The sequence below is a fragment of the Anabas testudineus genome, chromosome 3 (assembly GCF_900324465.2).
Source record: "Anabas testudineus chromosome 3, fAnaTes1.2, whole genome shotgun sequence".
Lineage (NCBI taxonomy): Eukaryota > Metazoa > Chordata > Actinopteri > Anabantiformes > Anabantidae > Anabas > Anabas testudineus.
Window position 1 is genome coordinate 9,637,672 of NC_046612.1, and position 14,963 is coordinate 9,652,634.

General features: G+C 39.6%; 1 protein-coding gene across 6 annotated transcripts in view; it reads left to right on the forward strand.

Moving 5' to 3' along the window:
• Positions 1-14,963, forward strand: part of tjp1a (tight junction protein 1a) — a 43,189-nt gene that overhangs the window by 10,277 nt on the left and 17,949 nt on the right. For all 6 annotated transcript variants that reach the window (XM_026377511.1, XM_026377513.1, XM_026377514.1 and 3 more), the window contains exons 2-11: positions 5,609-5,665; positions 6,697-6,821; positions 6,919-7,021; positions 7,155-7,476; positions 7,760-7,863; positions 8,109-8,277; positions 8,452-8,587; positions 12,590-12,729; positions 13,135-13,240; positions 13,466-13,616. In XM_026377511.1, coding sequence (XP_026233296.1) covers positions 5,609-5,665; positions 6,697-6,821; positions 6,919-7,021; positions 7,155-7,476; positions 7,760-7,863; positions 8,109-8,277; positions 8,452-8,587; positions 12,590-12,729; positions 13,135-13,240; positions 13,466-13,616 — 1,413 coding nt within the window. The remainder of the gene's footprint in view (positions 1-5,608; positions 5,666-6,696; positions 6,822-6,918; positions 7,022-7,154; positions 7,477-7,759; positions 7,864-8,108; positions 8,278-8,451; positions 8,588-12,589; positions 12,730-13,134; positions 13,241-13,465; positions 13,617-14,963) is intronic.

Here is a 14,963-nt window from a genome sequence, read left to right on the forward strand (position 1 = left end):
AGTATGTTTATAAATAACCACTGAGAACTTTATTGATGTTTTTCTCTCCCAGTACTGATTCTGATACCTTAACTTGAACATGCAGAGTAATAATCCCATATCAATTAATAACATGTATAACTTATTGTGTAAAACGAAATAACAACATTTTGATTCACACTATCAAAACGTATATATAATTACATTATCTGGCCAGTTTGACAGTTTTTGCTAGCTTTCTTCAGATGTGTTAAGTGACAGAATCACATCTGGTTTAAGATTAGAAAAAAACATACACTATTTTTCTGCTAGGTGGGAGGGTGCTTCTATAGTAAGACTTTTAGATGTGTTTCTGAATGTTTTCTTCTACTTAAATATTACCTCTTACTTACTTAATCTGTCTCCAGAAAGTTTATGGTAGGCTTGCTCCAGTTCTCTCTCTCTCTCTCTCTCTCCACCCATCCATTCATCCATCTATCCCACTGTCTGCTTTCATGAGACAGCAGCAATAGACTTCAGAGAGAAGCATGGCTCAGATTAACATTTTAATCCAAAAGCCTGGATTATAGGTTTTGTATTTTATTCCTAGCCTCACAATTCCAGCAGTTACTCTATCACAGGTGTGTGTTTGTGTGTGTATCTTCTGGGTATTGTGTTGAGGACAGCCCTGATAGAGGAATTGTTAACAGAGCTGTGTGACAAAGTAGAGCTACTGTTTGAAACTAATTAACTTAAGCATATTTGAGCATGTCAGCACAACAGTACATCAATGCTGACTGAGACTTTACATCGTCATCGTTGTCGCCACTGTCGTCATCTGCCTATTGGCTACTTGCCCTCATCTGCACACCCATGTGTGTGCACACACATCCGTCTCCCTTCCCATCACACTCACAACCTGCCCTAAGAGTGGCTGCTGCTGAATTCAGTTGTTTAACACTGTAGTTGGCACTGGTTATTTTAATAGATTTGTTTACGTGCGCACATCGTACACACTAATCTGACAGAATATAAAAGATTACATTAGTGACTTAAATGCATTTGCATGTGTTTGCTGTTCATTGATTGCCCTCCAGAAGGAGCATGCGTATCTAATTATGTGTTGTGAGAGTGCCTTGCTGCCTCACTCTTTCCTTTGGGTCCAGGGAGAGGAGAGATACTGTCATGGATAGAATTGCCACAGTAATGGATTGATGGGCTGCTGGTGCTACCAGTCTAAATGTTCCTAAAATCCTAAAATTTCTCTTCCTGTCCTTATCTTTACAGTCTTGTAATACATGCAACTATCCAATTTGTATTTTTTACCCCTGTGCAGCACCTTAGCAATATACAGACTGTGTGCACTTCTGCAACAAAGGCTGAATGTGGTTAAAGTTATGCATGTGTCTATGTTTACCTTATAGTGCCTAATGGCCTGAATGACGAAAAAAACACAAACTAGCAAAAGCAATGCAACGTTAGTGTATTTAGAAAATTTGTGACATTAAGTGGCCTTCATAGGATTTTACTCTTCGGGTATTTGATGCAATGTCCACTTGCCCACCAGCATGCCCACAATGTGAGGTAAGAACATTTTAAGATTGAAGGTTGTAAGATAAGGCCAGAAGAATTTTCAATAGTGTGCATAGGGATTTCTCTGCAAGCCCAAGCTATTTCCTGCAAACAGGAAGTGGAGTGTTTTCCTGTGGGTGATGTGGCTGCTCTTGCTTGCTTGCATCCTGCCTCAGGCTATCACAGGAGAGCAGGCACTCTAACCTAAAGCTTTGTCAAGACCTACACTTGTAGTTATCTATACACTCTGTAACTACTTTCTCAATACATTTTTCTATATCTCAGAGTAATTTAGCTAGGTAGGATGTATGTTTGGCCAAGTGATAGGATGTTAGAATTATGGAAGTGGTTAGTAAGGGGCAACCAACTGATGGTGATCAAATTCTTAAGATTCTGGTAGTGTATAATCAAATTAATGTTGTTTGATTCTATGGCGTGGGAAGTGTTCAATTAAGACTTGCATGCCTGACCTGATCCTATTTATCATAGCACTAATTTTTCCAGCCTCTTCATCAGAATGCCCCAAAGAACTGGATTAGTCTCTGCCTTTTGAAGAGCCTGAGTGAGCTGTTATCTTCTGTACTGGACTGTGTGTATGGTGGGCCAGGCAGGGCCAAGTGAGACTGGCTGTAGCTTGAACAAAGAGGCCCTGTAGTGTTAGATCATGGTTGGTGCGTGTGCGTGTGTGTGCGTGTGTGTGTGTGTGTGTGCGCGCGCGCGCGCATGCATGTTTGTGTATGGACAAGTACACATGTGTGTGTGGCTTGATGGCTGCTCTTTGTTTTCCAGCCCTGGGCCTTGCTGGCTAGGGCTCAAGTCTGACTAATATAGATGTATAAATACACTAGGCTGCAGTCAGTTTGCGTAACATCAAGTGCACCATTGTTTCACACAACTCTGTGACTTCAGAGATAAACCTCATCCTTTGTTCCCGTCAGTATTTTTATTATTGTTCTACACCAGAAAATAGAACCCATTTGTGGTCATGTTTATTTTGGCTCTACTTGTTTTGTGATCTCTGCCTTTGCAAGATCTAAAATGTTCCTGTAAAAAGTATATGAGTTAACTAAATTACCTTTTGACCCTGCGTAACAGGGGTTTTTTTTTTCTTTCAGAGAATTACGCTTTATGACATATTGGCCTTCCTCATCATATATGTATTAGCTGCCAAAGTAGTAGTTGAATAAATATTCTGACTATCCAGACACAGGTTCTCTATCCTTTAACCATCTTCGCTGACACCTGTTTTCTAGAGGTAACTCTCTCTGGGAACAGGGCGTTTAATAGAGGCTGTGACTTCTTCAGAGAAGTCAGGCTATTCGTGTTTACATTCCCTGTCTATCTAATGACTCATACTTGACCTGTTGCCTCTTATGCTGCAACCCTGTCTACACCCTCATACACCAGTCATATAAGCTCTCCCTAATCATGGCTTAGAGTCAGTGTGTAGTGTATAGGTGTTTTAGTTTTAGCCTGTAGCTTGTTTACAGAGAAGGTTCACAAGTCCTTTTCGTTCTCTCAGGTTTCTTTGAATGAGGGTTTAGTTGAATGGTTATCATTATTGTATATTGGAGTGTGTGTGAGATGGTAAAATGAAAAATAAATATGTACTTACATATCATCTGGTACACCTTATGCACCTTGTCCATAGGCACTGTATATGTAAGCTCTATTACCAGCCCTTAGCCTTGCTACCTTCCCCTCCTCCCTCACCCTGTCTATCAGTGCAACCCACAGTTCAAGGACAAGGCCACCTGCCTGCCTGACCGCCTGGTCACATGACCACAGCATAGTGTTGTTTATCATGACATAGCTCCTCCCTGTCTGCCTGGACTGTTGGATAGATGAATGAATGGATGGATGAATAGATCACAAAACGCTTTAGAAGAGGTGATGTGTTTGGGAATGCTGGGGGGAGCTGCAGTTAAATGGGTCAGGTCCCTTTGTCGTTGGAGCAGACGAGAGAGTTGGGAGCGGAGGGAGTGAGAGAAGAGGGATACCCAAGCCCTCTGCGCCAATTATGGACATAAATAACATCCACACAGCTGCCATCGAAATTGGGGTCAAAAGGTTAACGGAATATAGTAGAGGTACAGGCCAAATGATTAAATGTCATATGGTGCAGAGGAATGAAAGGGACTAAGATTGAAGCATCAACCGAGGTTAGATGTACAGTAAATACAGCTTATTTCACTGTTCACAGGGTCAGCTGCCTGTACTCTAGTCTGCTCAGAGTCACACACCTTGACTTGAAGCATTACTTTAATAAAAGTCTTTATTAGAGCTATAGCTGTATTGCAGTGTGTGGTCATTTTCTCTTCCACTGTACTTGTCTGATGTCTCTCAGAAAGGCTATACTGTCTCTCCACTCATACAGTACATTTACGTGAACTTTATTTCCCTGAGTTATCAAACTAAACCTTGACGGTCTGATACTACAACCTAAACTAAGGCTATTTGGGAACAATGTTAAAGGCTTAACTGACATAATAAGGAGTTCAAGCTTAAGCTACTACTATATATCATAGAAAAATACTCATAAAAGTTTCCACATTCCTATTGTTTTACTTTATTAAACCAATAATGAGTTATGGGTATGTGAACATGTAGAGTCTTATTTTATATTATATATAATTTATATATATATATTTTTAAAAATCATTTAAATGTACTTCCATTTAGAAATCCACTGTATTATGTGTCTGGGCATGTTAACAAACACCAGACAGTAATTGTCTGTTGTCTCCTCATTCCATATGGTTGGCCACCCTGCAGTGCAAACCTCCCAATAAACTGTATATTTAGGATAAAGGAAGGTGATGACAGTAATGACCATGAAGCTGTTTAAGATGATGGGTGAGATGGTTCAGGGATTAGGTCGTGATGAAGGGTTGAGACAGTGAGATTATTACGATGATAGGGTGGACAGATGACACGGGGTGTTATTTTAAAAGGCTGATTATAGCAGCTATAGTAAATGAGCACCCTGCCACGTGTGGTAGTGTTTATGCCTTCTCCTTCTTCTGCCACATTATACTGTGCACAGCACTCTGCCGCAGACAGCTGCACCATCACTGCCTGCAGGCAGACAGACAGGACAGCCGTGTTGCTTCCTCAGCTGGAATGAAGCAGAGTAAAGCTGTAATTTAAAGCTGGAAACAAAGTGCTTTGGAAGTTGAAATAAAACAGTGATCTGAGACCCACATTTGAGGAGTGTCTGTTTGACCTAATAATAGCAACATTATCACATTTTTAGTTTTCTAATGTGCAAACAGCAATTGAGAATCAAAATGAAACACTGAAATGCATAAACACATTTTTTAAAAGACTGCAATACTAAAGTATAAATCATGCATAAAGCAGAATTGAAATCTGTGTGATGTAACTGAATTACAGAATAAGTGAAAGCAAAAGATGCCTGCCTAGCATCAGTGTAATCCAGTGTGGCAGGTCAGAGGAGCAGCTAAATACCTTCTTTGCTTCAGCTCTCTCAGATGAATCAGCCTGAAATAATACAGGAATGTTCACTCAGTCTTTGGAGCCTCAGTCAGTCCCTGCTGGTTGTCTACTCATGCTGCTGTCATTAATAATCTTTTTTACATGCAGACCTGTACGACACCAGGACTTAGTCATGCAAATGAGCAAAGCTGTTCACCTTACTGTTAAAAGAGCAACCTTGTCTACTGAAACTAAACAGGATATGGAAACAATAGGTGTACATGTAGTTTTTATACTGGCACCCTTACATAAAGTTGCATATAAACATTGTTATGTTTGCAGAATTTTATAGGCCAATGACAAGTATTTCTAACTTAAATGTGACCTAATTGTGTCACAATTTCACAGTGAATACTGCTGATTTATGATTTAGTGCTGCCTTGGACTGCATTAAATTGGCAGGTAACTTTTAGTTACAACAGCACCACTGGCCAACTAATTACAGCTTCAAAATTTCAAGTAATTGGTTATAAAGCTCTCAGACTCAGTGCAGGATATTTGTAGTAGATTGTATTTATGATGTAACTAATAAACTGTCTTCAGCATAATGATCCTCTCCCTCTTGTGTCCTGTGTTACAGAGTGCAGCGATGGAGGAAACAGTCATCTGGGAACAGCACACAGTAACGCTTCACAGGGTAAGGGTTTACAACTGTTTAGTCCACTCTCCCATTTCTTCTCCTTTGTCTTTCTCCATCTCTCTGTCTGTCTCTGGCATCCTAATCCTGTAGAATGTCTTGTCGTTTTTCACTGTCCTCTGCTCAGCCATCTCCTGTCCCACTACTGAGAGAGCCAGCTGTAGCAGCAGGATGTGTGGTAGTGAAACAATAGTCAAGGAACCCAGATGGCAGGAAACAAGGCTAAGGAAGACAGAAATCAGCATCAACTTCCTTACTACTTCATTTCACTTCCTTCCTGTTGGCAACATGCTCTTCTCCTTAATACATATCCAGGGAAAGAGGGAGAGGATAGTTCTGATCCATGTGCTTTTTGTCTTTTGTATAGTCAGATGCAGTTATGCACAGTACTACTAGAAGCTGGATAAATTTCCCCCCAACACAGTCAGCACCATCAGGTTAAACATCAAACTATTTAAAGCCATCTTGCCCTAAGGAGAGCAGACAAATTAATATACTCCTTGTCTTATTAAAAAGCAAATTTCTGAAGTTTCTTTGCTTTGAGGCTGTAAACTCTAGTTAATCGATGCCATTGTGCCGTAGGATATTCTAGAGCACCTGTCTAGACTGGCTTGCTGTAATCTAATTAGCGGCTTTATTGAGACTGAAGGAGCGACCTAGTGTGGCCTGTGGTTCTCAGCCTGACAACTCTGCTGTGTTGTGTTTGTAAGATTAGCCATTTACATTGCGTTTGTTGCTCCCTTGGTGCTCCCTTTGGTGTAGGCAAAATCTCAGCAGTCCTTAGAACCTCCACTAGAAACTTTTTGGAAAATTTGCGTAATAACTGGCAGATGTGTGGCTTTGTTGTTGCATATAGTAAATGTCTTCCTTCACTGAACAGAACAAACGACATTATTTTCCTCACGTAACCGTTTCAGATTTGCATTTTTAATTAGTTTGTAGAAATCCTAGTGTTGTTTACCGCAACACAAGTTAAGCATATCTGCCATGTATGCAATATCAATGATGACTGTATGTATCTGTGTCCATAGGCACCAGGATTTGGATTTGGCATTGCCATCTCAGGTGGGCGAGACAACCCTCATTTTCAGAGTGGGGAGACCTCCATTGTGATATCTGATGTGTTGAAAGGAGGTCCTGCAGAGGGCCTGCTACAGTAAGTGCTTGCCTGTTTTGCCATCATTCCTATTTGATGATAATGTTGAAATGCAAGTCTTTTAGAAGTAGTTAGCCTTATCTTTCCCGCCCCACAGAGAAAATGATCGAGTGGTGATGGTCAATGCTGTCTCTATGGACAACGTAGAGCATGCCTATGCTGTGCAGCAACTCCGCAAGAGTGGCAAAAATGCAAAGATTGTAAGTTCAATACTGAATGTTTTTTAGAGCTCAATACATTTATAGTTACCCCTGAAATTACAGAGCATGTATTTCAGATGTAAGTGTGAAAAATTATGTTTTGTCCATTTAACAATCTTCATTTTTTTCCAAGACTATCCGTAGGAAAAGGAAAGTACAGATGTCTGTTTCGCGGCCAGGGGATAGGGAAACAATGTCAGAGCATGAGGAAGAGGACAGTGATGAGGATGATGGCTATGAACACCGTGGCCGTAGTGTTCAAAGTGCCTATGGAGCAAGTGGAGGCACAGGCACTGGCAGACATCAAGACCGTGAGCGAAGCAGCAGCGGCAGACGAGATCACAGTGCCTCACGGGAGAGGAGCGTCTCACCACGTTCTGATCGCCGATCACAAGCCTCGTCCGCTCCACCTAGGCCTTCCAAGGTCACCCTTGTCAAGTCCCGCAAAAATGAAGGTGGGACACAAAACTATCTAAAAGTTGACACAGCATATTGTGAATAAATCCCATTTACATAAAACTATAATAATAATATTATGTAATGAATGAAATGTGTTCTTAAAAGGAAATGTGTACATATTGAACAACAGATTCTATTATTTCTTAGTTTTGCTGGTACTTATAATAACAGTTAATCAGCACAATCAGAAGTTGAGACTCTTCTTTAATCGTCTCCACAAAAAAGTGATGTTAAAATAATGTGCGCTGATTATATTGCGTTTATCAACTCTGAAAGCAGAATATGGACTGCGATTAGCCAGCCACATCTTTGTGAAGGACATCTCTCCTGAAAGCCTTGCTGCCAGGGATGGGAACATCCAGGAGGGAGATGTTGTACTTAAGGTAAGAAAAAATAAGGGGCCGCTAGTGGGTATGACAGGTTTAAAGTAGATAAATTGAATATGAAAATTACGTAAGCTGAATGTGCATAAATAATTATTTAATATATATAATTACATACATAAAAAATTCACAATTACTCTGTGTCTTGTTATGATTCCTTGGTGTGGATTCAACAGAAAAATTGTGCAGTAAAGGTAACTTGTGTATTGAGTTCTTGTGCTAAGCTAATGTTCTTCCTCTGGCAGATCAATGGCACTGTTACAGAGAACCTATCACTGATAGATGCCAAGAAGCTTATTGAGAGGTCAAAGGGCAAGTTGAAGATGGTAGTGCAACGAGATGAGCGAGCCACACTGCTTAACATTCCTGACCTTGATGACAGCATCCCATCAGCCAATAACTCTGACAGAGATGGTGAGACGAACCTATGGGGTTTTAAAATGTTCAAATTATATATTTTTTTCCTAATCTTTGTTGTTACAGTTGACAGTTTAAGTCATAGTTGAGATACATTTGTTCTTATTTTAACACTATCATTATTTTCACCATTGATCAAATGCTAATATATACTTAATTTAAATTTCACAGACATTTCAGAAATACATTCACTGACATCAGACCATTCAAATCGATCCCATGGGCGAGGTAGTCGATCACGTTCACCTGACAGGCCTGAACCATCGGACCAGCTCCGTCACTCACCTCGACAGATCAGCAATGGCAGGTAATTGAAATATACATACACATACATCTGACTGCCAATGCGGTGATAGGTCACACCTGTCCCTCCCACCACAGTCATACATCCACATTGTCAACACTTGAACTTCATACATAATGTTAACAACCAGAGGTTAGTGGGTGCTGAGTAAGCACCTTGCATCAGTAATGCATAAACCAATAGATAAAGACATAGCATAGCAGACATAAACCATCACATCCCCTCTGGAGCCATTACTGAGTTTCTCTAAAGCCTTGCTGTGGGAGAGGTCTGGGGAAAGGAGGAGGAGGGATTGATCCATCTTGTGGGGGATCTGGTCTTGAAAATGTACCAAAATCATGCAAAGCCAGGTCTATTTAATATGTAGTTCTATTGTTTCTATTATTACTAATGTAAACGGCTTAATCGTCCGTCCTTGAAATATGTTGTTGGTTTTATGATGCATATTGAATGCAGTTTGGTAGGGATTATTATTAGTATCTACTCTGTACTTATTATGTGCTCTTTAATTTATTGTAATGTCTGTACTGTGTGTTTTTCTTCTCATCCTGCCAGCTGGAGTTTCCAGTAAGTGATGTTTCTTGTAGTTTAGAGGTTAGAAAGCTTTTTTTACTGTAGCTGATAAACACATGGATGGCAAAAGAAGAGACATGCTCGTGATTATAGTTTATAGTGGATCTGTTAGCTTGCTAGACAAGAACAAGACACTGCTCTTGGTAAATTGGACAATGTCTAGCTCTCACAGACTTAAATTCAGTTGATAAAATGGACCAGGGAGTTGAACAGACTTGCCTCTTTTGGGAATGCACCATTGCTAGTTGTATCACTGTCTGCAATGAGAAAAGATAAATAATAACTCTGTGCTGGTTTTTATAAATTGATCACAGCAGTTCACTTGGTCAGTTTGATACTGTAAATCAGGGGGTTATTAAATCAGGCGTCCAAATCCATGCCTCCTTCAAGCACTTGTTCTGGATTAAACTGTCAGAGCCTCAGATAACCAGGCCTCCATTTCATCGCACAGTGCGCTGTCATACTCCTAACTAGAAATACTATATTACAGAGAACTTGTTTGTAGCCAGGTAGAAAACTAACCAAAGTATTATTTCAGGAGGTAGTAATTTTCACGCTCATTTCATTTTCAAACTCACTGTTGATAAAGCGGCATTTCTTCCAGAGATCTGTGCTCCTGATGATGTGGAGGTCTTGCTATGTGAGATGTGGTTGCCACATGTGAGATTTTACTTGCATTACTTTTTTGAATAGTGGTTGTAGCTGCAGGATGGTAGTTCAGTATGCTGCTACTAGTTTATCTGTCTGACTTACTAGTTGCTTGTGAGTCGCGTCATAACTTGATTAACATTGCTGCCAGTTACAGTTCTTTAGATTGTACCCTGTGTCAGACTGTGAGTAACCATACTTGTTTTGATGCAGGATGAGCGCAGGTTCACTGTTGCACAGATTACTCTCAATGTAAGTGAACACATCCCTCTCAGGCCAGAGTGTGTTTGTTTTAAGCATTTAACATTGTAATATATAAATATTTTTTGCTCTTTTCCTAATTCTTGTGTACCAAATGGATGTCTGTCCAGAAGTCAAAAAGCTTGTTTAGCCATTTTATGTCTGTATACCATGTAGTTTGACTAGTTAATCTGGAAAGCAAACTGTCAGAAGATTAACACCTGCAGTTGTGGTTTAAAAAAAGTAACTGAGAAAATAAAAGTCTGTCACTAGACTCTGATGTAAGTCAATGTTTTTACCATCTCCCCATTCAGGAGGGGGAAAAGGAATTTGACACACTTCCCACAGTGCTTTGCCCCAAGCCAGATGGTTCCCTTAACTTGATTGGCTGCAGGGCTTAGAGGCATTCTTTTCCCTGGGACACGACACTGCTCCATGTTTCTGAATACAGCAAATCATTAAAATGCTCTTCATTCAAATTGTTCCTCAGTGAGCATGAGTATACTTTGTGCCTAGGGAAAAGCTTCTCTGTGTCAGCTTTTAAGGAATTCAGTTCAGCATCTTTTTAATAATCGTCATGGTTCAACATACAGACACATTTGTGTGAGTAATTACTTTTTTGTTTTGTTAGTATTTTTTAATGTTATATTAATAGTTAATTTACAGGAGTAAATGTGGCTGTTTTTGGACATTTAGCAAAAAAATGCAACCACAAAGGCTTGTGGTTTCATACGACTTTGTTGGCAACTGGACTGTGTCCACAGTCCAAAGGTTGCTCTTCTAAGAAAATTCTTAGATTTATAATGTTTTCTATGAATTTTCCCTTACTGTTAAAACTAGATCCTGGTGAAGATCAAAGTAATTCATAAACAATCTAAACCCTAAGAGAGCTCTAAGATAAAAAAAAGTTTGAGTAGAGAGGAGCACTTTTAAGGATGGGAAATTTGGCAGAAAGAAGTAGAGAAACAAACGCTGAATAAAACACTATAGATTAGATCCAGTCCAGGAATGTTTGAGGTCAGTCTCATTAGAAATGTGCTCCCTTCTCCCACCCAACACAAGAATGCCATAACACCAGAAATTAAAGCGGTATTTGGCAACTTGTAAAATACAATTGTCAAAGTGATGACTTGTGTATGTTGCAAACTTCAATTAGCTCAGATCACAAACTATTACAGTTTATTACAGTAGTATTACAGTAGTTCATTTGTTTCCACTCGATGTTGACACCTTGCAGACTCACCAAAGGACATTGTTGGACATAGTGGTGTTGTTTGTGTAATCTCTCTCTAAGTCTCTTTCCTGTACCCATACTGTAAGGTTGTGTAAGTAAAGGGATTGAACAGTCTTCTGTCAAATGTTGTTTGTCAGCATGAAGCCTTTTTAGCACCATTTTGCAGCAAGAAGCATCAGATTTAGGCCAAACACTTCGATCGTTTTCAGTTTTTCTCTCTCCTTGCCTCCCTACTTCTCTTTCTCATTTTTCCATTATACACAGACACACACACACACACAGTTTTCCCTCCGGTTGCAATTCTGTTGTACATCCTTAGGCGGTAGCTCCCATGTATCCTTCTACCCTCCACAACAAACTCCAATGCAGATCTTTTTAGTGCTGATTGTGCTGACATGAAATTGTACAGATGAGGCTTGTGTGTAAAATGTAATTGTAGTGAAAGCAGCTGGGTAAATTTAGAGAGCTATAAAAAGCATTTATTTTTTACAGTTTTTGTATCTCCGATTACCATTTTATTGTGGTGAATATGATTAACTAAACTGTATATTTCTGTGCAAATCCAGAACAAAATATGAGAATGATCATGGGAAAAGATGTCTAGTCTGAGCTAGTGGCACCTTCACATTATTCTACAAAAGCTTCTGAAAACAGCTTAAGTACTGTGCCAATAAGCAGTCATGTGATCAGACTGGAATTCAACCATTGTCTTAAGCAGCAGAGGCCTTTCTACTCTGTTAGACATAGCCTGCTAGACTCTCTCTCTCTTTCCCTCTCTCTCTCACACACACAGCTTGCCTTTGTTTATTTTAACCAGGTTAAACAGGAACTAAGACTGAAAAGTATCCTAACTCAGGAGTTTATATTGGGAGACTGAGTGTTATTTCTTTCTCTCTCTTCGGTACTCTATGGTTAATTAGATATGAATTTATATTAGTCTTTGAGAAAAATTTGATTTGAAAATCAAGCATCCCATCTCCTCCAGTTGAATTTAAAGTTTCTGTTTGGGAATGGGATGAAAAAAGAACAGGTGTTTTTAAAATGTGTTTCTTAACATTTCCATGGTCTCTTTTTATGGAGCAGTGCCAGTTTTCCATCTGTTCTTCTGTGATATAATCCATGCTATTTCCATTTGGGTTCATTTTAAGGGCTTCATTTTAATCATTGTATTCATTAGATCATCCTTACACACAGAAATGAGCAATTATGTTGCAGTTCTCTAAGTGATTCTCTAATTGTCTAAATCTACTTTTTAGCTTTGTTTTGCATTGTTGGAGTGACAGTCCACTCATATGCGTTATTTATTTCAGCCATCGAAGTCGAGATGAGGAGCGCATATCCAAACCAGGGGCCATGTCCACACCAGTCAAAAGCTCTGATGATGGTGTCTTGTCACAGACCAGTGATCAGGGAAGCTCCAGAGATGACAAGCTGTTACCTCCACTGCCCGGTACAGAACCTTCTACCCACTATCTTTAGGGATTACTGTGATGTCTTGCATTATTTCTCAGCTTTTGGAACATTAAAGTACAATTTTGGTCTTCAAACAAAGAGATGAGTAGGGCTTAATCTGTGTTGTGCTCTGCAGGTAGATAAAGATAAATTATTAAAAAGGCAAAGCAAGTTTCAAAAAGTCAGATCTGAAGCTTTTATACTAAACACCATTACTATTACAAATCTGGCATAGACTAAGGTTGATGCTTTCACTTTTACAGCAGGTTTCACTTTTACACAGGACTTGGCTAGCTATCTCTACTGAGTAAAATAATGAAACTAATATGGTTTGGAATGATGTGTGTACAGATTCTTATTTGGAATGAACATGCTTTTCTACTTATGTTTGTATCTGTGGCAGAACCAAAGCCAGTTTATGCACAGCCTGGTCAACCTGACGTGGACTTGCCTGTCAGCCCCTCTGATGCCCCTGTACCCAACGCCGTTCACGATGATAGTATTCTCAGGTAAATGTCTTAGATTGCTCTCAGAGTGTTATTCACTTAAAAATGAACCTACCATCTATATGCTTGAATAAGGTCACTATGGTTGTTATGGCTTTGTTGTTACACCACACTATGCTTTCTTGAATAGCTGTCTGTGTTCAGTGTCTCTTAGAATGGTTGTTTTTAAATCCATGATTTGCTGACCTTTTTGCTTAACTCTGTTTGTCTACCTGTGTTCTCCTGCAGGCCGAGTATGAAGCTGGTCAAGTTCAAGAAGGGAGAGAGTGTCGGTTTGCGGCTAGCAGGAGGGAACGATGTGGGAATTTTTGTGGCAGGAGTTTTGGAAGACAGTCCTGCAGCCAAGGAGGGGCTGGAGGAGGGAGACCAGATTCTCAGGGTATGCTGCACTCCATCACTCAAGCTGCATGACTGTTGTTGGCTTTTTTCACTAACTTGACCTTAACTCGGTTTTTCAGATAGTGTTAAGAGAAAAAGAAAATTTATAGTCGTCTTGACTGTGTTTTAATGGAGAAACCTGATTTGCTAGCAATGTGTTTTAAATAATTCTCTAATATGTACATGGCGCATATTAGAGAAACTTTGGTGTGTGGAAAGAAAACAATATTACTAAAGATCATCAACACTATTAATGACGTTCAAATTCTGACTACCCCTGGAATTTAACTAACTAGATTTAAGTTGGTTTTCACAGCTAAAGGACAGGTGGGAAATATTCATGTTTTTGCATCTAAGTCACATTCAGATATACTTCTATAAATCATGTTTCCTTTGTAATTACAGTGTGTAGCATTTTCTGCAAGACTTAATTTAAGTTTTTGTACTTTGAAATCATTAACCATTACCATTTTTCACATGAAAAATGTAGGAGGAACATCTGGTGTTATTGTCAAAACAGATGAGCCATACCTGCCCACACTAACTTAGATAAGGGGTGAAACTATGTTATTCCATGGACACCATAGTTTAATTTCTGTGTAAGTAGATCTTCGGGAATACAGTACAATGAATCTGTCAGTCTGTGACTCATTCCTGGGCTCTAACTTGTGTCAAAACACCCCTTGTTTCCAATGTGAAGACACAATAGAGGTCGTTCTTGCAGTTTGACCTCGGAACAGTTGACTATCTGTTTTACTGAATACTAGAGTAACATTGTTGATGGGATGATGGAAACCCTCTTGATGTCAGTGTTGGATCCATTCTGACATGTTTATACAACAGCCAAGGATTATGCCTGCTCTAACTGAACTATTGTAGTTCATACTGCAGAGATGCCCATACAGTTTTCATTCCCATGATATTAACATTTACAACATTTGTTTATTTCATTAACAGAGGTATTGATTACCTTATCTCCTCTCTTAATGAAAGAGTTTTCTTTTGCCTGTGTGTGTTCTTCACACTGTACAAACACTTCTTAGATTAGGTCACAGGCTGTTCCAGAGATTTCCAGGACATTGTTTGACATCTTTAGGTGGTTCCCCTTTAGTTGTGGTTAGCTAGCAGCCATAAAGACGTCAATCCCTCCTGTTTCTGGGAAAGATAAAGGTGTCTTTCTGAGGTCCAGTGACTCAGACCACGTGTTTCTGCTTCCCCTGCTGCCCCTCCAACAGAGTCAATAAACAGTAGTTATTGTGTTTTGGACAGCAGCAGGAGATGAGGAGGAGGCTGCTCAGTTGTAGTGGGAATACATCGCCCTGCTTCTGTTGGAGTTGAAGTTTTTGTT